Source organism: Schistocerca cancellata, chromosome 8 (genome assembly GCF_023864275.1).
Source record: "Schistocerca cancellata isolate TAMUIC-IGC-003103 chromosome 8, iqSchCanc2.1, whole genome shotgun sequence".
Classification (NCBI taxonomy): domain Eukaryota; kingdom Metazoa; phylum Arthropoda; class Insecta; order Orthoptera; family Acrididae; genus Schistocerca; species Schistocerca cancellata.
The window spans coordinates 205,132,563-205,158,376 of NC_064633.1; the positions used below are offsets into that span (position 1 = coordinate 205,132,563).

General features: G+C 38.5%; 1 protein-coding gene across 2 annotated transcripts in view; it reads left to right on the plus strand.

The window, feature by feature from the left end:
- LOC126094742 (integrator complex subunit 3) overlaps positions 1-25,814 on the plus strand; it is a 77,483-nt gene that overhangs the window by 23,288 nt on the left and 28,381 nt on the right. For both annotated transcript variants that reach the window (XM_049909290.1, XM_049909291.1), the window contains exons 8-12: positions 3,294-3,566; positions 4,371-4,497; positions 12,921-13,067; positions 13,270-13,434; positions 22,075-22,165. In XM_049909290.1, the coding sequence (XP_049765247.1) occupies positions 3,294-3,566; positions 4,371-4,497; positions 12,921-13,067; positions 13,270-13,434; positions 22,075-22,165 (803 nt within the window). The remainder of the gene's footprint in view (positions 1-3,293; positions 3,567-4,370; positions 4,498-12,920; positions 13,068-13,269; positions 13,435-22,074; positions 22,166-25,814) is intronic.

Consider the following 25,814-nt stretch of genomic DNA (forward strand, 5'->3'; position numbering starts at 1 on the left):
TTTAGCCCCAATAATATTTCAAACTGTACTAGAAAAATTAAATGTGAACATTTTAATACATTACAATGGAAATTCTTGGTCCAATATAAACAGTGCAGTGGCTGACAATAACCACTCACTGTATTGAAGAGGTGCCAAGCAGCGGACAGGCACACAAGCAAGGAGTTGGATTTGTAGCTTTTGGCCCAGCTCTCGTACAAGATATGCAGGAGAGCTTTTGTGAAGTTTGGAAAGTAGGAAAGCTCTGTTAGCAGAAGTAAAGTTGTGAGGATAAGTCATGACTCGTGTCTGGAGAGGGCAGTTAGTAAAAGCAAGGATCTAGGTTTCGGTACTGCTCTGGCACAGACTTTCAATCTGCTAGGAACTTCAAACTGGTATGTTAACTGTGTGGAGAAAACTTGTGTATCATTGTTTAATGTGACTGTCTCTGTGCTAGTGCTACAGTAAATAGTTCTATAATTGCTGTTTTTTGACATTTGGGGGAACACTGAGAAGAAAAGAGTGCATTTAGTGGTATGTTTCAAGAAAGTGGTGAGTTGGTAACACTTTTATATTCTTTATCCTATCCAGTTTCCCACATCTGTTTCATACCTATGTGCACTGTCTAGTTTACTTCGCTGTTCTTTTCTGAGTATTGATCATGTACTAATTTTTCCTCTGATTTTATTATTTTGAGATATCCACATTTTTTTCCATTAAGTTCCATCCCACACACTTCTGTTTCTTTCCGATGGTGTAACTGCAGCTAGGATCTGCTCTTGACTGCTCCTCAGCACAAGTCCTATGTTGTTCAGACTCCGTTTCTTCTGGTATAGTTATTAAAGATTGTTTTCTTCACCTTCTGTACTTGCATTAAGTTCAGTGCCATACGGTTTCCATCACTTAACCAACAGTTTATCACACACATTTTCTTTTCTCCAAATCCATCAGTATTTCTGTTATTTGTTTAGAGACATAAAACAATACTTCTTTCATCTTGATACTGTTTGCCTCAGCAGTTTTTAATTCACATTTTTCAAATACTACAACACACAGACACATTACAAATCTTTTCTATACCAGGCTCCAATCTTTCTTGGCCCTTACTTCTCTTGTCAACATATTATGTAACCTTATATTTTCCATTAAGCTATCATAGTTGGTTTTTTCCAAACTCACTCGGTTAGTGATATGGCACAATGGTAAGACACAGAATCTATTCAGGAAGACAGTGACTTGTTATCTGACTATCCAGATATAGGTATACAGAGATCTCCATAAACTGCTTAAGGCAAATACCAGGATGGTTTCTTTGAAAGGGCATAGGCAATTGCCTTCTTAATCTGAACTTGGGCTCCATGTCTAATGGCCCCATTGGTGATGGAGTGTTAAACCTCACTCTTCCTTCCAGTTCACTTAAGCCGGCCTTGATGAGATGTCTATTAATTATTAAATAAACACTTTTTTAAATACTCCATAGTTACCAAGTGTGAACTGAAAAAATTTCCAGTTGCCACCATATAAAAAATGTATACATTATTGCAGTTTACCTTTCAGAGGCCTCACCCATTTGATTTTTTTCTTCTTTGCTATACTTAAATTTACCCATTCTCTAATCATGCATGTGGATGTTTGCATTCATTTTTAATACACGTCAGATATTCCTGCATGCTACCTTACTCAGTTCTTGAAATATCATTGCCTGACAAATAAAGTGAAACACCCAGAAGGAGAGGAAGAAACAAATTTAAACTTAACAATTTGAGGAGGGGTGTGATGTTATTTTAGCAAATACAAAACTGAATCAAATTTACAAAGAACTTGGCAGTATGACCACCTCTGGCCTGGATGCATGTACTAATTCTGTTGAGAAGGGTGTCACAAAGCTGTCGCATCCTATCCTAAGACAAGGTGACCCACAATTGTTGTAACTGACCCTTGATATCCTGGATAATGGCATTGGGACAGAGTTGACAACCAAGCTAACCATATACATGTTCTATTGGGAACAGATCTGGGGTTCTTACTGACCGTGGGAGTACCTCAACATCACGCAGACAGTTCATAGAGACTAGTCTTGTGTGGACAAGCACTGTCCTGTTGAAAGTTATGACATGACACTGTCAAATGAGAGGTAACACATGAGGATGCAGGATATCTGTGACATACTGTTGAGTTTCCGGAGTTACCTCAATTACTACCAGTTGTGACGTGAAGTCAAACCTGTACACCATGAAACCAGCAGTAAACACCACTGTGCTACTCCAAGACATTGGAAGTATGCGACTTCTTCACAGGTTGTTGCCATACTTGCTGTCAGTGATCATCCAAGGAAGTTCAGAACTGTGATTCATTATTGAACACAATGTGAAGCCATTCATCAGCAGTCTGTACTTTCCAGTCGTGACACTAGTGCAAATGCAGCTGTTTTTGTAGTGGTGTTAATGGCACTATATGCGTGGGAAGGTCTGTGACCAGTGATGTTGGATGGCACGGAATGTTGCAGGGAGTCTGTTAATTGATGTCGGGTGGCAGGTGCACATGTGAAAAGGTTACATTGTACTAGGTGTGGGGTATGAGCTCTCTTTTGGTGGTCAGTCATGGTCAACCAGCACCTTGGTGACGAGTATGCCTGCTCTCAAATTCCCATGCAGGTCAACACTGGGTCACAGCCACATCTGAGTGCCCCATAGATCTTGCTATTTTACAAATCGACCAGGAGGCTGAATGAAGACCCACAATGATGAATTTCTTTCCAAACTCTGTCAGATGTTGACGACACTGTCATATTTGAGTAGGCGGCATCTCCGTGTCGTTCCCCGCGATCGCTTTACATCTGATGCTGTTCATGGCCCTTATACATCATACCTGGTCTGGTAACAACACTAAACACAAACAACAATAATGCATTCTGGTGACCATTGTATGTGTTACACGGAATTGCAGCTGTGATCATTAACATACCCTGTGCTGTTGTTTATGAAGTTGCATTCATATCTGACCATGCCTTCTGAGTTCTTCGCGTGTTTCGTCAGGCGGTGTATATGGATGACAAAAGCTTTTCTTGTAACGTAGAATAACGTCGTTCAGACAAATAACCATTTATAGTGTTCAGAACGGCTTTTTGTAATAGCTTAAATTTGACATCATCAAAAATAACATTGATATACCTCAAATTTTATGCTGGCTCCTTGTTTCATTCATTTTCCACTTAATTCAGAACTTGTTTATGGCACAGTTTTTAACATTAGATTTATGCATTCAGTCAATATAAAACATCACAATTTAAAAAAAAAAATGTGTGTTAACAACAGGAGTCAAGTTAGAAGATCCTGGAGTCAATGTGAAGGATGAGCCAGCTACCGTGACAGACCAGGATACTAATCACGATGATGCAGTGGATGGTGATGGGCCAACTGCTCCAGGTAGCGTCCAGCACAGCTCTGAACCAACCTTTAGTGATGATGATGAGGATCCACAGGGCTCTAGTTCTGCTCCAGTACTTACACCTGCCACAGTTCTCAGTCGTACACATGCACCACGTCTGCACTCTCTGGACGAAGAAGATGACGATGACATTCCCCTTGGTAAAAATGAAACTTTAAACATATCTGTGAACTTAACACCAGTTATTGCTACTATAAATTTAGAAGAGCTGTTGATGTTTGGTTTTGTTTTTCTGTTAGTTCAAAAGTAAAATGTTTGTCTCATATTCTACCTGCTGGAATTTCTGACTTCTACTTGAAAATCACAACTGAGCTACCCACAAGAAACACTAAAAGTAATAAAATATTGTCTGTGGCTTTGATTAAGCATAGGCAAATCAACCATCTTTTCTGTGGGTTAGCATTAAGTCTGCTGCATGCTGTTCTACTTTACTTTGCTTGTATGATTCCCTTACTTTTATGTTATATAATGACAATATTATGAAAAGGATAGATTGCCACTTACCAAATAGTGGAGATGATGAGTCGCAGACACCCACAACAAAAAGACTTCTAAACAAGCAAGCTTTCAGCCAAATGGGCCACTTTCTGTGTGTGTGTGTGTGTGTGTGTGTGTGTGTGTGTGTGTGTGTGTGTGTGTGTGTTGTCTAATTCAGAAGAAGGCCATTTGGCTGAAATCTTACATTTTTAGCAATCTTTTTGTTGTGCCTCTCTGTAACTCAACATCTGCACTATATATAGTGATTAGCAATCTATCCTTTTCATAATATTGTCATAATTCCATCCTGGATTTTCTATTTTATGTTATATACATTGATATATTAAATTTCAGACACTAAAATACTATTGAAAAATCAGTAGTGTATTAACTTTAATTTTCTTCATTATACAAGGCACTTAGAATTATCACACTGGACATTAAATTTGAGAATACTTTTTTCACAGCAAAAGTTCGTCTCAAAGAGAAGCCAACTGCAGATTCTGATGCAGATGCAGATATCATTCAGCAGTTGGATGGAGATTTCCGGTTAGCTGTAGAGTCTCTACATACCGAGACAGACAACGAAGCCAGGTAAACAAATTTTTCAATATAGTAAATGTGCTATACTGTCATTAATACATGTTGGTGAATGTATGATTTTACTGTAATGTAGTAGTAAACAGTCTAAATATGAGACAAATGTATCTACAAGTTATAATTTTCTGGTAATTTAATACATACAGCTTGTGAGCAGTCAATGGAGCAGACAAAGATCCAACTGTGGCAAAATTACCCTTCAATCACTCATAATACACTGACAGTATACTTCAAAGCATTAAAAATGTCTTCTTCTCTTGCAAATACATAGCAAGAGAGCCCTTCTAGCATTGGAGAGTCCAGTAATGCATAGAAGTCGTCTTCACAGTAGCCAAAGGAGCATAAGTAAACACATTGTAAGACGCTGTACTGTCCCCTGCTATACTGTTTGATTTCTGTTACTGAGATTGAATGTTGGGCAGTTGAGAATAAGAGGTAAAGGATTGTTGAATTAAAATGTAATTAATGGTTCACCTATTTCCATCCACTGAGATGGAAAATGGAAATAATTTCCTCTTACTTATAGTCCTTGGCCAACTTTGTTGATAAAATGCACCAGTGTGTGTGTGTGTGTGTGTGTGTGTGTGTGTGTGTGTGTGTGTGTGTGTGTGTGTGTTTTGGGACTAGACAGTAATTTCTTAGGGTGTTGGAAAATGTGAAAATTAATGGGAGCAAGATTTACCATATTTACCAGAGTACAAGACGACCCTCCATTTTTGAAAAGGCTTCTTGAGAGATTTTTTTAAACATATTGTGACTTATCAAAGTTACAAATTATTTTATTGACAAAGTATCTGCCTAAAACATCAACGTTATACTTATTCTGAACTTAGACCATTTATTGTTTGTCTATACAGTGGAACTTTGATGTTACATTCACAGATTTTACATTTTTCATGATTCTAAACCATAAAGTAATAGCCTTCATGAAAAACCCATGCTAAAAATTCCCTGATTTTACGTTTCTTCTGAGTAAGGTTTACCTCAGTTCTACATTCTTATTTGACATTTATAAAAGTGGTTCGAAAGACAGACTGTTTGCACGAAGGCTGGTGGTGGAGTTAAGAAAATATCTTAAGCTGTTGCGAAGAGGGAAGCTGTGACAGAGGAAATAGTGACGTAATCCACAATCAGCCTTGCCAGAGCAACTTAACAGTGTTTAGCTTCATCACGCAATTGTGATACAACTACTGCTAGATTATGACAGCATTGGAAAAACAGGACAGTTGACACGAAGTGCTCCAGAATGAGCTAATATGTGATGAAGGAGACTAGCTACCATCTTATAATCCAGTCTTTGTCTTTTTGCGTGTACTTCTGATATACTGTATTCAGCAACAAGATCGATCATCAACCTTTTAAATTCAACCACAGAGTCTCAAAGAATACGCTCAAAGAAACAGCTACTTCTGGTTAGAAACTGGCTGCTGAATTGTTACATCACCTAACAGTCCACACAACCACCACACCACAATAACATACATACGTGTACAGAACGTAGCCTCTGAAACATTCGAAGTTCCTAAAGTACTGGACTATAAAGTACAAACAGGCACACAAGGTACAAATCAAAGTCGAGAATTTCATTCTTCTCCTCCTAGGTAGCAATTTTACCAATACTCATAATGCCAACCAACATAACCAAATCACAGATCCATAAACAACTAAGAAATAATTTTTAAAACATTATGTCTTGTAATAGACTTACTAGGAAAAAAACGTGAGTTTTGCCACTAGTAATATTTTAGGGCATGTAAATTAAACGACTATGACTTTTGCTAATGATGTACGAGGTAATTGAGCCATTTCCCAACACAGTACTGCCACAAATTATTCCTTAAAACATGCAGTTTGAGGTTTCTTTCATTTTATGTTCTCCTTGAAAATAGCAAAAATTTATAGCCTACATGTTGCAATAAACTGAAAACTGTGAAATACAGTGAAAACTGCCAGATTACAATGTTTTGGATGTTTGTAACATCTTGGATGTTTGTTTTCCACTTGCAGTCAATAGCTGTATGGCATGGTGACATCACGCAAATGGTGACGTCACACTAATGCAGTGGCTTCTAGCATATAGAGTGATAAACAGCAAGCTTACTTGGGGGCTTGTTCCAAACCACTGCTGATGTGATGGGTGTATAGCAAATGGAATGATCACGGCTTCCACATAGGTTCAGTTTATGGAGTTTTACCTCATAAGCCCTGCACTATTGTGCTTTAATTTTAATTACAGTAGTTCTCCTCGGAACCTGACGACTGAATCCAGAACATATTGTTTGTCTACCGACTGCAACCAATGTAGGCTACTCCATTTGTTTTGTGGGGCACCATAATTAACAGGATGTGTTCAGTGAACAGTTGTGTGATGGCTTGTTCGTCTTTGTTGCAGTCCTCAGTGGTGTTTAATGCATTCTGATAGTACAGACAGAGCATTATAAATGTAACATATTGCTGGGACAGAGTAACTCTGAAATCACAACAGGCTTAACTTTATTTCATATTCATTGCTGTAAATAAATACCATGTGTGATGGAAAACTTGTGTGTGTATATATGTGCTTTCATGAAACCTGCTGTGTTTACACTACAGCAAGCGATGATTTCGAAGTGCAAATAGCACACATTGGCAATACTGCAGAATGTGCCACTTCAGCTACTCAGCACAATCAACAAGGAAAAGTTTACAAGCAGTACACTAGAAGTCACTGCACTCGCATCACCAGAGTATGCTGCACTGCCAATGGCTACTTTCTGGGTGAGCACAAAGGAAACATCTCTCAAAAATGCATGTTTTGATATATAATTCGTGGTTGTAGCACATTTGAAAACAGCTCACAGTGTCATCCTCACCCTTTTAGGCATCACCGGATGCAGGTATGGAGGGGCATGTGGTTAACACACTGCTCTCCCAGCCATTGTCAGTTTTTGTGTCTGGTACTGCTACTTCTCAGTCGAGTAGCTCCTCAATTGGCCTCACAAGGGCAGAGTGCGCCCCACTTGCCAACAGCACTCAACAACCTGAACGGTGACCCATCCAAGTGCTAACCAAGCCCCACAGTGCTTAACTTCAGCGATCCGACATGAGTCAGTGTTACCACTGTGGAAAGGCCATTGACGTATAATCATTCTATTGAATATTTAATTTCCTTCACTTATACAGATTTTTTACAGTTTATTGGTGATGATTACAATTTTTAATCGTATATGCCCATCACATATGTTTTTTCTCATATTTTGGAGGTTTCAATGTTTTCCCTGATTCTGCACTTTCGTCGATTTTGTGTTTTTTAGGTCTGGACCACACACAAATTTAAAATAGAGTTTTCATGGTATTTTGATGATATGGAGAGAAACAAAATAAACAAAAAGAAGTGGTTTACATTAATTTTTATCTTCGTTTTCCTACTTGCTTACTATACTTGTCATCTGCGGTATCAATATTTTTAATCACCACCATGAACCTAAGAGCACAGCTGTGAAATTTATATCTTTGTCGTCACAAACATTTGGCTGTTTTCTGCCAAATATGTTGCTGTTTCTGAGGTTGTGTTTATGGTGGTACTTGAGAACACAGCTCTTTTTTGTCTAATATGTAGCAGACTTAGCTTCTATACTGACATTTGAATGGTACAATGTTTCTTACTTCCAAACATATCATTTGCCCACTGCTCACTCCTTGCTGCATAGAATCAGCAACTGACACACTCCCATTTGTTCCCGTCATGCCTCATAGTGAGTGTCGACAACAAGCATGTCACTGGCTCTTGTCCAGATTTTTACCATCTTCTGCAGAAATCTATACTATTGTATATTTGTCCAGTCAATTCAGATGGATTCAGGCAAACTGGTTTAGACATGGTAGACATTCATAAAGAACAAAAATATGCGGTATACAGTCCATGGGTTGGCAGCACAATGAAATTAGCTTCCTATTCACCACCCCCATTCCCCCACTCATCGTATTTCTCAGCAAAGCTGATATCATTGTTCCCCCTCCAACCATTCCTTAGTGCTGTGCTTGAGCAGCTGTGGAACATGGACTGCAATATCTTCTAAGGTACAGGTCATATGCAACACCAACTAATACATAAATAAAAGATTGCCATCATGATTCAGGCCAATTCTGAAAAGTCCCATGATCCAGTGGTGTCTGTCAGTACTGTCTCCATGACGGGTTTTGCCACTGAAGTTTGCTCTCACAATAACAATTACAGTCATTTTCCATATTTAGACAGTTAATTTTGCATTAATTTTTTGTCTTTTTCATTTAAATGTCATCATCCTGTTCTAATGCTGGCTAAAAGTTGGTAACATTTTTACCCTGTATTATAATATGTGGACAGTGACAAAATTTCTCATTTGCAACCTACTTGGTAAATCATTACAGTATCTAACCAAATAAAATATTGACTTAGGTTCACAATCAATTAATATCTTTTGAAGGACAAAATTTTCACCTTCCAATGTAACCTTTATTTAAGAAATAGTATAAATGTTTGCATACAGTATCCGTACTTGTATGAGAAATTTTATCGCAAAACTACTCAAATACAACAATAGTTTGTAAGATGACAGAATTTAATGTAGTCTTCCTGTGTTTCACAAAACTGCCAAATTTTAATAAGATCAGTATACTGTTGTAGTGGCTTGTTCATAGTTTCTTGCGTATTCCTTGCGCTAGTGCCACGCTAGTCAAATATCACTTGAATGTTCAGGGAAGGTCAATACCGTGTTGAGTGCTTCAGCATATCGGGAAATCTCGAACTTGTTCATGGGCGGGTATCGTTTGTCCAACTTACCCATCCAAATTCTTCGAAATAAATCTGCATGTGATTTTAGTAGCAAAAGTTCCATGTATAAATGTAAGGTGGCCGCTGTATCAGTCTGTTAATAATGTAAAAATGTTGCCTACAGCAGCAGTAGATTGATCTGCATCATTTTTCGAATGATGAATGTGGCAAAAAACCTTGTCTTATAATTGGCTAAATATCGTACTTATTGGGTTCCAGAATAAGTAGTGCAAAACATTGTTCTGTGAACCATATGCTGTGAGCAGTGATGTGGATCGTGCCAACTCTTCTTTGATTAATATTGCAATAATCGTCTAATGGAAAATTTCAATAGGCAACAAGGGTTGGGAACCCTGTGGGGAATGGTTCCAGTGTTCTGTAATCATAATTCATGGCCTTCCTTAATGCAGTGTCATGTCTTCTCTTTGAGGTTGCCATTAATGAGGGAGCAATGCATAATCTACTCCTTATGATGTTTAGCCCATGCACGTCACAGATCAGACAATGAAATTCAGTATGTGGTAAGTTTAGTGATCTCAAAAAATTTAGCACTGACCTAACGTTACATTTGGTAGAAGAAAGAATCAGACGGGCAATTTTTCAGCTGTAACACAGGCAATAAGGCATGTGATCGGGATGTAGCAGCTTATATTCTGTTTCTTTTAGGTTTGTAGGTATAGACAGAAGTACTGGGCTTTTTATTAGGTTGGTCTAATTTTCCATTTTTTCCAATTTTTGCTACCATATTTACTTGAATCTAAGCCGCACTTTTTTTCCGGTTTTTGTATTCCAACAAACTGCCTGCGGCTTAGAATTGAGTGCAAATCAAGCAGAAGTTCTGAAAAATGTTGGTAGGTGCCGCCACAACTAACTTCTGCCGTCGAATATATGTAGCGCTACACAGGCATGCTTTGCAGGCACAAACATAATTACTGGCACCAAAATCTGTGCGTCAGGAAATAAATTTAAATAAAAAGGTGGAAGACGAGCTTTTTTCTCCGTGCCAAGTTTCGACCACTGCATTTTCATGCATTATCCAACGAAGTAAATACAAATTCCGCATTGTTCATCGTCGAATGTAGCAGCATTTTAATGTACTACGAAAATCCACTGGCAAGACTGTTTGGGATGTATGTCAATCAAAATGGCCAACTATACGTTCTGAATTTTTTCCTACCTGTGAGAAGAGATGGTTGCTAACAGGAACTGTTATGAATTGTGAATCACATGCAGTATTCTCTTCACCGTTAGAATAATACAAATATAAACATTTTGCCATGTATTGTTTCGTGTTTGCTGTTATCTCATTTAAATCCTGTCTGCCTAATAAACTACGAAACTAGAGTGAGACAACAGCAAACGCGGAAGAACATACATATCATTTCATGTTTATATTTGTATTATTCTTATGCCTAATAGTGATACAGTCAGAAATGAAGCACAGCAATTGACTAGATTTTTAAATCTAAGATGACTAATTTCTATGTAGAATGTAATGTACTAAAGAGGCGCGTTGCCCTCTGTGGTTGCCGTACGCGGTCGCCCTACCTTTCCAGCATGTTCATCCGTCACGTTCCCAGTCCATTGCAATTTTTCAAACAGATCCTTTATTGTATCGCTTTTCGGTCCTTTGGTTACATTAAACCTCCGTTGAAAACTTCGTCTTGTTGCGACAACACTGTGTTCTAGGCGGTGGAATTCCAACACCAGAAAAATCCTCTGTTCTAAGGAATAAACCATGTTGTCTACAGCACACTTGCACGTTGTGAACAGCACACGCTTACAGCAGAAAGACGACGTACAGAATGGCGCACCCACAGACTGCGTTGTCTTCTATATCTTTCACATCACTTGCAGCGCCATCTGTTGTTGAAAATTGTAACTACTGTAATTTTGAAAGTTTGTCCGCCTGAAAATGTACTGTTGTCCCAAGCATATTGCAACAAACGGTGTGAGGGAAACATTCCACGTGGGAAAAATATTTCTAAAAAGAAAGATGATGAGACTTACCAAAGAAAAGTGCTGGCAGGTCGATAGACACACAAACATACACACAAAATTCTAGCTTTCGCAACCAACGGTTGCCTCGTCAGGAAAGAGGGAAGGAGAGGGAAAGACAAAAGGATTTGGGTTTTAAGGGAGAGGGTAAGGAGTCATTCCAATCCCGGGAGCGATGCGGATGGATATGTGTGTGTGTGTGCGAGTATATACCTGTCCTTTTTTCCCCCTAAGGTAAGTCTTTCCGCTCTCGGGATTGGAATGACTCCTTACCCTCTCCCTTAAAACCCAAATCCTTTTGTCTTTCCCTCTCCTTCCCTCTTTCCTGACGAGGCAACCGTTGGTTGCGAAAGCTAGAATTTTGTGTGTATGTTTGTGTTTGTTTGTGTGTCTATCGACCTGCCAGCGCTTTTGTTTGGTAAGTCTCATCATCTTTCTTTTTAGAAATATATATATAGTTTGTTATTGTCACTGTTGCATTTCGAAATCTTTTCTGTCGTCTTATTTTCTCTTTTTGTTTTTGCCAGTAGTTTCACTTTGTATTCACCTTCTCCTTTTTACCGTAATCTACTATACAATTTTATTCCGCCTATATATACTCAACAATATGTCACCCACTTCCAAACCATAACCAAAAAAATTTTTTTTCCGCTTTCAACACTACCGCTGCTATAAAATCCACCATTTCTAGTCCACAAACAGTTCCTTTCACCTATTAAACAACCATTTCGTCTAATTCTGATAACTTTCACTTGGACATCTCTGCCCAAACTCTTTGCCTCTGTATATGTCTGCTTGTGTCTGTATATGTGTGGATGGATATGTGTGTGTGTGCGAGTGTATACCCGTCCTTGTTTCCCCCTAAGGTAAGTCTTTCCGCTCCCGGGATTGGAATGACTCCTTACCCTCTCCCTTAAAACCCACATCCTTTCGTCTTTCCCTCTCCTTCCCTCTTTCCTGACGAAGCAACCATTGGTTGCGAAAGCTAGAATTTTGTGTGTATGTTTATGTTTGTTTGTGTATCTATCAACCTGCCAGCACTTTCGTTTGGTAAGTCGTAAGCGGCGGCAGCGCGCACTACAGCAAGCCATGCTTGTAAACACTTATCATCAGAATGCGACAGACAATGGATGACACAGTACAATAAGGCATTTTCAGCTTAGAGTGACGTAAACACCTATAAGAAAGAGAACGGCACTTATCAGATCAAAGGAAAATAAGTAATGAATTCAAACGAGATGAAGCACTTGAAAAAGGAAGGATACCGGTACCCGTATAAATACGCGCCTGAAGCATAGCAATGGCTACCTGGTAAAGCTTAACTGCTAAGCTTACGACTCGAACCAAACTACTGCAGCTGTGTTGTCATTCATTCGACCTAAATTGTGTCTCATATTACAATGGACCAATTTTGTTTCGATTTGGAGGTGCAGCCATAAACTTTTCCCTTCCCTTGAATTTCGAGTCTCAAATTTTAGGTGCGTCTTAGATTTGGGAAAATTTTTTTCCTTTGATTTCGAGTCTCATTTTTCAGGTGCAGCTTAGATTCGAGTGGGGCTTGGATTCGAGTAAATACAGTATATCCCTTGTCTTCCTGAACCCAAAAGTGCAAAATATATTTTTGCAGATGCCAGGCAATGGAACGGTTGGTGCAGCTGATAGTCCAGGAAGATGACATTGATTCTGAAACCACAGCTGTTCTGGGGCAGTGTCTTGCTGTTGTATTAAAAGAGCAATTTGAAGGAACAGTTTTCCCTGAGGAAGTCAATGATGAGTAAGTATTCAGTGTGTAATGAATGCTCGTAATAATCGTAATTATTTGTACAGTTTTTTTTTAAAGGATAAAATTAAAATAATACTACAAATGCTGAAAATTTACAGCCATGAACAAGTAATAAATTTGTACAATAATTTTGTGGTAGCATGTTTTTTTCTTTATTTACATTAAATTGACTGTTGTAATTCTGACATTACAGGAACATAGAGGACAGTATTGGGAAGCCACTATTTGTACTGTTACGGAATCTTATTCAGTTGCCTGAAGATGATAGCAGGCGGTTACCATTGCTAGCAGTCCTTGCAGAACTGGCACCCCAAGCACAACGTGTTGGCTACTTACTCCTGTACTTCCTGAAGGCCTGGTGAGTGCAACCATCCATCTGTTGTTATATTAATTGTGAGACAGTGATGTGACGAAGATTGATTGTGAGTTCAGTGATCTTTGAAACAGCTGTGTTTATCATATATATCCACTTCCAATAATCAAATTATGCTGATGATAGTGCTCTGGCTTTTAATGGAAGATCATAGTTATATTGTACTATACCAAAGCTATAGAGTGAAAATGGTACATGCAACAGAAGCTCCTAAACTGAGTATTTTGAGATCAAGTGGGGGAAAAGGTTGGTACAAGATAATGACTGAACAGTGTGTTTGAAGTCAGTGTGTGGAACCTGCTTATGTTTTCTTACTGCTGCATCAACATTGGTAGCAATACTTGAAAAACAGTACACAGTCTTCTGTGATATGTTCAGTAAAGTGTACCATTGTTCACAATTCATGACTGGCTGTCAATGATAGATAGTACTCATTACTTGAACTTGCTGATTTGTGTTTAATGTATTGTGCAGCAGCATGAAATGCTCAAAAAAATCAAGCAAATGCAGAGGGAAAAGTTTCACAACATGCATCATCCTTACTGTAAGAAACATTTTTACAGTGAATAGAAAATAATAGAAAGTTACTTGTCGCCATTCCGTTGCAATGGAGCACATTACCAGGTGCTCATTAGATATGTTTGCCACAGTCATTGAAGTCTGGACCTCTTTTTGTCCAGGAGATGATGTGGTTTCAATGTGCTAGTGAACTATCTCATTTTGATATTAATATCTGGGAGCATTTGAAGAAAAGATACTCTCACTGTTGGTTTGGAGGGTGGGGTTCTGTCCCACATCTAGTGTGATCACTGAATTGCTGTGCAGTGGATGTTTTGCTGTGAGGTTATTTTTAGTCACATTGGTGTGTGACAAACCAGCAAAATTGAAGAAGAACTAGTTATTAAGAGTCCTAGCTGTCTGTATCATTATACAGTAGGGAAATCTTAGAGACTATAGGAAATTTTAGGGGTTTTTGTCAGGTATGTATTGAGACTGGCATTTGCCTCTTGGAGCAATTGCTATGAGCTTAAGTTTGTTGGAAGGTGTGTTATTCATTCTTTTAAAAACTTCATATTTATTTGTATGAAAGGAAAATTCAATCGTGAAAACTGATTTATTGAGACAGAATTTCTGGCGATTGTGTACTTTCAGGAGACAAAATGTTTAATACAAATAGATACATATAAAAAGTGACATGCTACCTGACTTTCAGAACTAATAGTTCATTCCCAGCAAAGGAGTGAGTGATAGAATGGGGAAGGTCAAAAAGGAAGGGCAGGTTGCTCAGACCTAATCTTATTGATGTTGCCCTCCACCTCACTGAAACCCACATCCAGACCTCAGTTCATATAAAACCAACCAATAAGCAACAATCCCTACACTTTGACAGCTGCCATCCTTACACATCCAACAATCTCTTCCAAACAGCTCAGACATGCACAGAAAATATACCTGCTGTGACACTGAATCCCTCAACGAGATAAAACACATTGAGAGAGAAAAGTTTCACCACAAGAATCAACAACATCCCTCAGGCTTTCCTCTCCTATTACTACCAAATCTCCCTGGCAACAGCTTCCTCTCACCCTCCAACTAATAGTTTCCACATCCAAAAATCTCAGAAACACCCTCTTGTCACCCAGTACACTAGGTCTATTCATTTGAAACTTTACTCTGCAAAGGTTACTTCCTCAACTAAAGTCCAAATATGAGATCCTCTTTCCCTGATATCCTCTCCACATCAACCACTGTATCCTTCCGTTGTCCTCCTAACCTTTGTAACATCCTAATCAACCCTACCCTAAGGCTCCTGTCCATGCAATTGACACTGCTGTAAAATCTGCACCATGCACCACCCATTGCCACCTGCTCCTGCCTACTAGTGGGTAAATCCCACACAGTGCATGTTTTTATGAACTAACTTGAGCATATTGCTCAGTTTATCTAGGCATGACCACCGCTAAACAGACTGAGCGCATGAATAGGCATAGAAGTAGTGTCAGCACCCAGTTGCTTGTGAACATGCTCTGCAGCGTGACTCAAGCCCTGAATACTTTCTACACCATGCATGCTATCTGCACCCTCCCACCTGATTCTGGTTTCCGTGAACTCCAATGATGGGAACTTTCCCTCCAACAAATCCTTGCAGCCCGACATCCTCCTGGACTTATCTCTGGTTACATATCCCCCCCTCTTTACACTTTTTTATTATATATTTTGTATTTATTATGAAATTTTCCCCAGTTCTTAATTCCACCATTCATTTCTCTTCTCCCTAATCTATCTTTACTTCTCACTCTGTCCTTATTGTTTCTAGACAGAAGCTGGCACATTGCTTAACAGTGTAGCATCTCTGACCTCCTTTCTCTGACACTTCCTCCTTAATGTTTGTCTGCCTTCTTCTTAATTTCAGGTGGGTACCTCCCGTACTCAAGTCTGAGTAACCTGCCCTTTTTAACCTTCTCCACTCTCTCCCTCTTCTCTCCGAGGAAGAAAATGTTAGTTGTTGAAAGCTAGGCAGAATGTCACTTTTACTTTTCTGTATGTCAGCAATACTCCACATTTTGCCTCGTAAAGATAAGTACTGGCCAGCAGTTCTCTCTTATTTATTTCCAAGTGTTGACATGTTATTCCAAAGTACTCATCTTTGTATCCTCTGTTATCTATATAAAGTTGATCATTAAGGTTTGGGACACCCTGTAATAACTAAAAGTTCTTCTTTATAATAATGTAAATTTGCTGTTTTAGCTAAATGTATACTTGGTAATCAACAAGTAATTTAGTTGCACAGCTGCTATGAACTTGTTGAATTTTAAAATATATATATATTTTTTTTCAAAACGAAAAATATTTTGTTACATCATAATTAATGAGTTTTGTCTTTTAATAAAACCTTATGGGCTCAGATGAGCTATGGTTTTTACAGTCAACAACTATAACAGTTTTGATTAATGCTTTTTCATTTCAGTTATTGTTCTGTGTTCTCCCTAATTCAAGAATTTAAAAGTAAGAGGACATCAAAGGAGGAAATATTTGTAGTACAAACATGTTCATTTTTAATTCGAATAAATTTGCATTCTTTCTGTGCAGAATAGATTCCTTTCCAGTAGGTGATGAGGATAGTTGTGATCTTATAATTGCAGTGTGAAAGATATGTCATTATCTCATCCATTCTACATCTACATATATACTCCGTTAGCCACTAAGCAGTGTGCAACGGACGGCACTATTTGCGCCAAAGTCCAATTCCCCCCCCCCTCTACCCCCCTCCTCTGTTCCACTCACGGATCAAGTGTGGGAAAAACGACTGTCTGAACACCTCAGTACGAGCTCTAATTTCCCTTATCTTTGAATGGCGATCATAGCGCGATTTGAAAGTTGGTGGTAATAACATATGCTCTACATCCTCGGCGAAGATCGGATTTTGGAATTTAGTGAGCAGCCCCTTCTGTTTAGCGTGTCGTCTATCTGCAAGTGTGTCCCACTTCAAGCTTTCTATGAGATTTGTAATGCTCTCACGATTGCTAAATGTACCAGTCACGAATCTTGCCGCTCTTTGTTGGACCTTCTCAATTTCTTGAATCAGACCCAACTGGTAAGGGTCCCATACTCTTAAGACTGGACAAACTAAAGTACTGTAAGCAATTTCCTTTGTTGAAGAACTGCATCACTTAACGATTCTACCAATAAACCACAATCTAGAGTTCGCCTTAACCCTTACTTGTGTAATCTGATTGTTCCATTTGATATCATTTCGAATAGTCACACCCAGATACTTGACTGATGTTACCGCTTCCAAAGACTGGGCATTTTTTTTTTTTTTTTTTGTACTCGTTCATTAATGGAGATTTTCGCTTTGTTATACGCAGTAGGTTACACTTGCTAATATTGAGAGATAACTGCCAGTCATTACACCACACATTTATTTTCTGCAAATCCTCATTGATTTGTTTACAACTTTCGTGTGATACTAGAAGGTGTACAACTTTGCTTCCACCGTTTTTCCCCCACTATTTAAGGCTTTAATGAAACAAATTGGTTACACGTGTATCATTCAAAGTATTTTCATTCACTGGCCACTACTTTCTCCCATCTTTCAGCCAGTGTACGAATCCCGCGTCAAAAAAGTTGTTCATCTTTTGAAGCGATCCACGAATCAATCCAATGTGTGACTTCTTCACGAGATCAGAAGTGTTGGTCAGGCAGGCCATGCGCCATGGATCTAAACAGCTGATAGTCAGAGGGAGCAATGTCTGGAGAATACAGTGGATGGGATAGGACTTCCCAATGTAACATTTCCAAGTACATTTTGATGTCTTTTGCAATGTGGGGTCAAACCTCATAGTACACGACGCTGAGCTGGTCCCATCAAATGCAAAGCAAGATCTTGGAGCCATGAATATTCAGTTTGGCTGTCAATGTGGAAGCATGACCGGGATATCCCCACGATTTTTTGCACTTGGGGTTATTGCAATGAACCCATTTTTTGTCCCCAGTCACCATGCAGAAATCCCTTCTGTTTTTGTCTCTGAATCAACTGTTCACAAACACACAAAGCCATTCAACGTCTCTTGGTTTCAGCTCATACGGGACCCAAGTTCCTTCTTTCTGAATCATGCCCATAGCCTTGAGACATTTTGAAATGGTTTGCTTTGTCAATTCCACTAATTGTGCCAATTCTTCTTGAGTTTGATGCGAGTCTTCACTCAGCAATGTCTCCAATTCTGCATCTTCGAAAACATTCTCTCTTCCAGTCAACAATGTTAAAATCACCATTCTTGAAGCATTGAAACCAGTCACAACACATTCTTTCACTAATAGCGTCCTTACCATACGTACTTGAGAGCATTCGATGAGACTCATCTGCTGTTTTCTTCATATTGAAACAAAACGGGAACACCTCCTGCAAATGAGGAGAATTAGGCTCGTAAACTGACATTTTCAATCAAGAACAACTTCATGATGCAAACACAATGTTTGAATGAGGTTATGTTGACTGAAGTCCAAGCAAACTGCCTGATGTCTGTGAACTGTTTCTTTCGACCACTACTTACCATTGTAGCCACCTATCGGCAAACAGTGGAAGCAAAGTTGTAAATCTTGTACTTTCCTCCAAACAGTCTAATGCCGCTGTCAATACCTGCAACCAGATTTTTCTATGTAAATCGTAAAAATCAGCGGACCTATTCGCTACCCTGGGGCATACCTGATGTTACGCTTGTTTCTGCTGAAGTCTCCCAATTCAGAATGACATATTGCTCTCTGTCTGTTAAAAACTTTCTATCCAACTGCATGTGTCATCGGATAGACCATAAGCGTGCACTTTTTGGAGCAAGCGAAAGTGCGGAACTGAGTCAAACGCCTTTCGAAAGTCAAGGAATATGGCATCAACCTGGGAGCCGGTATCTCGAGCCTCTTGTATATCGTGCACAAAGAGAGCCAGCTGTGTCTCACATGACCACTGTTTCCTAAAACTGTGCTGGTTTCTGCAGATGAGCTTCTCAGAGTCTAGAAAGGTCATTATGTCTGAACACAAAATGTGTTCCATGATTCTGCAACAAATCAATGTCTGTGAAATTGGCCAGTAATTGTGTGCAACCGAATTTCTACCCTTTTTATAGACTGCTATGACCTGGGCCTTCTTCCAGTCCCGTGGAACTTTCCGCTGTTCCAATGATATCTGAAGATGATGGATAAGAATGGTGCTATATTGGTAGCAAAGTCAACATATAATCTTATGGGGATACCGTCTGGGCCAGATGCCTTCGTGGCATCTAAGGATCGTAACTGTTTTACAATCCCAGATACACGAAACACTATGTCCTTGTGTTTGTTCAGCTGAGAATTGTGGACTTTTCCATCAAAGTATGGGTAATGCACCTTGAACCTCACTTCCCTAAAGTTTCTACTGTTGCCCATTGACCCTCCTGAATTTATTACTATTAGAGTCAGCTTTTAAGTTCCACACAAGTGTCCAACACCAGATAGGCATGCCCTGAATTGTAATTACACAAGAAATTTATATTTTATTACACGTGTCTACCACATCTTTTTTCTACCACTCCTATGTCTAACATGAAATCCTTACAGTAAAAAACTTTTTTATGAAGTAGCAAAAGCAGGACTTCAGTCGCACTATCCTACCTTCAACAATAGTATTTTGTGTGATCTATTCTTAAATGTGTTTGTTAAAAGTTTTGGATACCCTTATTGCTTCCAGTCAAAATCACGAAGAACCAAGTTCCATGCATTAATATTTTATCTATTAGCATTCTTCTACCTTCACATTCTGCAAATGATAGAACTGATTAATAAGTACATGGATCAGTTATTGATCTCCTTACTTTTTATTGTGTATTCTAAATTGATTACGGCTAAACAGATGAAAAGATTCTATAATTTTACATTCCCATTGTAGTAACTTTTACAGCCAAGGAATGAGAAGTCCTGAACCATTTCGATTAATTCATTGTGAATCTGAATTTTTATGGCTATGCTGTGTTTACTTTTGCCTTTGTAACTGTGATGAGACACTTCATCTCTTTTAGTTTCTTTAAGGAAATTTGCCTAAACGTATTAAATGTCCTTAATGTTTCTCATAACCATTATTCATTTCTGGGTGAGACTAGTCAAACCAGCCTTTCTGTACATGTCATGTATATAAATGATGAAAATCACCTATAAGATTTGTAGAGATTTGTTTAATTTTCTTAGGATTTCTGAGTTATTCAGTGAATATTGGTATTATGGATTTTCATTTCCAATGCTTGTACTTTTAACACTTATCTTTCAGTAGTCTGCACATGATGCTGAACATGTAAAAGGAACATTGGTTACATGTAAAATATGAATAACCTTGCAATAGAATGAATTTTCACTCTGTATCAGAATATGTACTGATTTAAAACTTCCTTTCAGATTCAAACTGTGCATCAGACCAGAACTTGCTTTTCAGAGGAAAATTCTCTGCTGACTGCTATCCTACATTTTAAATTTCACAGAAGTTCACCTGCTCACCTTTTGGGACTAGTATTCTTGTGAGGGCAAGTCATAAGTCATGCCTAGATAATTCAGTTGGTAGAGTGTTTGGCCACAAAGAGCAGAAGTCCCAGCTTCAAGTCTCAAGTCCAACACACAGCCTTAATCTGCCAGAAAGCTCCAAATCTTCCAATAGTTTGAGCAATCCTCTAGGACTTCTTTCCCAGAAATTCACAACTTTTAAAATTTTGCTGGCATATAATGCAGTACTTCTGCTCCTTCATCTGTGGTCATAGTACAGCTCTCCAATTCCTTGTTTTCTCACCAGCTGTTAGGATAAACATTGCCATATGGGCTTCTCAATGTTTTGTATTACTTGCTTAGGCAAGTCTCTTGATCATTTATTTAGTGAACTGTTAGTAAATTATCTCTCTGTTTCTTTTTATATGTACATAGCCATATTACTAAGTGACTATCCCAGAACCCAGTACCATTTGTAGGTTGCCTGCCTAACAGCTTCCAGGGGCAACAGAAATTTGATTTTCAGTATTTTGCATAATTGATGATCAAATTTAAAAATTTAAAATGCTATCATAATCTATTCATTAAGAGGTATAAGCTTGTGTTTAAAGTTAAACACAGTAAGATAAGTATTGCTGTTAGAAAATGTGTTTTTCTTTTTTTCTATCTTGAAGCAGAGTAACTTATGGTGCAGAAATAACTGGACTATGCATCCAGTATTTGAGAATGAGCACACTTTGTGACTTCCAACAGACTTTACACGTAATTGCTCTCCGACACACTTTTTTGAGTTTCTCACTGTGACTGCAAAGTTTTGCAATATAAAGCCAAAGAAATAAAAAAAATAGCTATGGTACATTGGTGATACCACTTCAATCATTTGTTAACAATGCTGTATATTAACCACAGATGCACATTTAGTATCACTAAAGTGTAATTTCAGTTTAATTATATAATCAGTCTGCACAAGCCAACATTTCCACTGAAAATACCAAATATTTCCATCCTGTTAAACGTGCTCTACCAAGTGTGGTTTCTGGTCAGAATTCATATAATGGAGTGAGATAGATCATGATTAAATAGCTCTGAATAGTCAGCTTTCAGATGTTCTTTTTGGACTAAGCACAGAAAGCACAAAACATGATTTGATTTATAATTGAGTTAATTCTTTGCATATTAGTGCAATTTCTGTTTCATTTGTCCACAAAAGCATAATTATTGAAGTAGAAAGCTTTAAGTTGCAGGTCTGGCCTTTTTTCCTGATTACATACATCTGCTTGGTTTGCATAATGTTATTTGTGATCTCTTTTTAGTAGCAAAATTGTATTGTTTGGAATTTTCACATTTCATTGACGAAGAAAATTAATTCAGCATTAATTACAGTCTTCAGCAAAATAAATGTAGTTTAAATAAGTGTGACTGTGTAGTGAAACAGAATATAAAATAGATGATTACATTTATATACGTCCCATAAAATGCCAAAACATTGTCTTTAATACTTCTCTTCAGTATCTAAAGGTGCTAGTCTCTGTGCATTGTTATGAAGTATTTAATTATTTTACTGTAATGTTTTTATGAAATGAAGCAGTGTAATGTATAACATATTTTCTTCTTATATGTTACTAGCAAACTGAATGACGGAAAGGCATCAGTCTACAAGGATTTCTGCCAGACCATGGACAAAAAGCTTGAAGATTGCCTCCTGGAAGATCTTAGGGTAATACAACAGTTCAATAACACAACCAATTTTTACACTTTTTAGATTTTAATGTTTGTAAATAATGAATTGTTCATTCAGTTGGATATGTACATGCATCTCTAAAGTTAAATGAGCAATGTGTTAACAACTGGGGCAGTTTCAGTGAATTTAAGATATGTTTCTCATTATTGTCATGAACTCATGTGGTTGACTGATGGAAATATCTGTTCTGCAGACACACAATTGTGGAAGGAGCCTATCTGAAGTATGAACAGAGGACAAAACTATATAATCTTTTTAATGTTGCTGTTCAATTTTTAATCACATTTATCATTATATGTACATATTTCTAATGTTTTCACAATGTCTACTTTGAAGTTTTGAAGATATCAATAATAAAATACAAAGAGCCAAAGGTTATCTGCAACTTTTGCAGAAACTGTGGTGCAGTCTGTATAGTCATAGGACAAGGAGGAGAGGCAGTAATCAGAATGGAGGTGAAACAGGGTAGCAGTCTATCTCCCATTTTATTCAGTATATACACTGAGCAAGCAAATAAAGGAAACCAGGGAGAAATTTTGGAAGAGGAATGAAAGGTAAAGGAGGAAGAAATAAAAACTTATTGATTTGCTGATGACATTGTAATTCTGTTTGTGACTGCAAAGGATTTATATTATCAACAGAATTGAATGAATAGGGTCTTGAAAGTAAAACAAGGTTAATTGAATGTAGCTAAATTAACTTGGGTGATGCCAAGGGAATTAGATTAGGAAATAAGACACTAAATGTATTTGATGACTTTTGGTACTTGAACAGCAAAATAACTGATGATAGTCATAGTGAATAGGAAATGGTGGCAGACTGACAGTATCAACAAGAGAGATTGAGATCAACTGTAAATTTAAGTCATAGTAAGTGTTTTCTGGAAGTATTTGTCCAGAGCGTAGCATTACTTGAAAGTAAAATGTGGGCGATAAGCTGTACAGATAAGAGGTGAATATGAGTTTGAAAATATGGTGTTACAGAAGACTACTGGAGAGTAAACAGATAGGTAAAACTTTGTTTTCTCCAAATTCACTTGACGTCAACATATAAATGAGGCAAGAGGAGAACCCCCTACTATCGAAGTAGTTGCTGTTATATGAGGTGGCTTGCTTGCACACAGCAACTGAACAGCTTTGTAACAGAACCAAACAGGGTTAGGCAACAGCTACAGCAAAAACATAGATTGTAATCCAAATTATCAACAATTTGCAGTGACTTATTGAAAGAAGTTTTACCATACTTTACTGGAATATGAATATTTCAAATGACAATAAGATTCAATTTTCACTTGCACTGATCTGTCTTTAACTACCGATAAAGTCCTAGATCCAATACTCGATGACAAACATCACTTCCATAATGTTCAGTTTTGATCTTCCTTTGCGACAACTGAGACGCTCGCAGAGACTCTGTCCTGACACTGTCTTGTGGTACATGCTACTTAGTGGAGCTGTGTGTCTGTTGTAAATTCAACAAAATACCTAGGAATTACAATTACAAACAACTTTTATGGTAACAATCAAGTAGATAATGTTTTGGGGAAGGCAGAACAAATATTTTCGTGAAATTGGGGGGGGGGGGGGGGGGTCATGGCTATGATAAGCGAATTGGAGTGGCAGTCATTAAAACAATGACATTTTTCACTACGGCAAGGTGACTTCATAATATTTCAGTCACCAACTTTCTCCTCTGAATGTGAAAATATTTTATTGTTGCCAACCTACATATGGAGAAATTGTAATAAAATAAGAAAAAGCAGAGCTTGTACAGAAAGATTTAAGTGTTCATTTTCCCCATGTGCTATTGGAGAGTAGAGTGGTAGAGAAGCAGCCTGAAGATGATTCGAAGAAGCCTCTGCCAGGCACTTAAATGTGAATTGCAGAGTTGTTATTTAAATGTATGCACATGTTGGCCAGGTGGATGTCCAGTTGGGAACTATTTGTGTGATGTAAGGCAGATGTGTAAAATAGTCCCTGTCATGTGCACCCTCTCTGGAGTCCAACCATAACTATGTTGCACCTGAGTCATAGGCAGCTTGGCAGTCTTGTATTTAAGCTGTATCCTGTAACATCTGGAAGACACAGCATGTTGTTGTTGTGGTCTTCAGTCCTGAGACTGGTTTGATGCAGCTCTCCATGCTACTCTATCCTGTGCAAGCTTCTTCATCTCCCAGTACCTACTGCAACCTACATCCTTCTGAATCTGCTTAGTGTATTCATCTCTTGGTCTCCCTCTACGATTTTTACCCTACATGCTGCCCTCCAATACTAAATTGGTGATCCCTTGATGCCTCAACACATGTCCTACCAACCGATCCCTTCTTCTGGTCAAGTTGTGCCACAAACTTCTCTTCTCCCCAATCCTATTCAATACTTCCTCATTAGTTATGTGATCTACCCATCTAATCTTCAGCATTCTTCTGTAGCACCACATTTCGAAAGCTTATATTCTCTTCTTGTCCAAACTATTTACCGTCCATGTTTCACTTCCATACATGGCTACACACCATACAAATACTTTCAGAAATGATTTCCTGACACTTAAATCTATACTCGATGTTAACAAATTCCTCTTCTTCAGAAACGCTTTCCTTGCCATTGCCAGTCTCATTTCCTAATCTAATACCCTCAACATCACCCGACTTAATTCGACTACATTCCATTATCCTCGTTTTGCTTTGTTGATGTTCATCTTATATCCTCCCTTCAAGACACCATCCATTCCGTTCAACTGCTCTTCCAAGTCCTTTGCTGTCTCTGACAGCATAGAGTAACTAAATACCATATTTACCTGAGCATAAGATGACCCCCTGTTTCTTAAGAGGCTGCTTGAGAAAATTTATTTTCTAACATATTCTGACTAATCAAAATTACAGTCTCAAAACATGGGCAGTCCATGTCGGAATATCAACAGTATTATGAAACATAGATTGGTACACACTGTAAAAATGACACGTTGAGTTGCAGTCGGGCACAATGAAAAAACTTTTACACATTCAGCCAAAGCCTTCTTCGGAAAGGAAAATGCACTTTCATTCACACAAGCAAGTAAATGTAATCACTATCTCCAGCCGCTCTGACCAGAATGCATCTGTGTCACGTCAAGCAGAAGCAACAATCCGGAGTGTAATGGGGAAGGGGGAGGAATAGCATTGTACAGGTGGGGTCAGAGGAGTGAGCACTGCCTGGCAGTGTGTGCAGGGATTAGGTGGCAAGATAAGGCTGCCAGGTATGGGATTCACAGGCTGTGGGAAGGCAGGGGGAAGGAACAGGGAGCGGAAAATGAAAGAACAAAGAGGGGAAAAGACCAGTAAATGCAGTGGCAGAGAGCATCACAGAGTGAGAGGTTGGGGACTTGAAATGGGAGAAGTTGATAGGACAGAGGGGCGGAAACTGTTCAGTGAAGGGCATAGGGACAGTAGGTTGCTGTAGGTTGAGGTCGGTATGATTTGGGGAGTGGAGAATATGTTGTAAGGCTAACTCCCATCTGCGCAGTTCAGAAAAGCCGGTGATGGAGGTGAGGATCCAGATGGCCCGGGTCATGAAGCAGCCATTTAAATTAAGCATGTTATATTCAGCTGCCTGTTGTGCCCCAGGGTTGTCCACTTTGCTCTTGGCCAGAA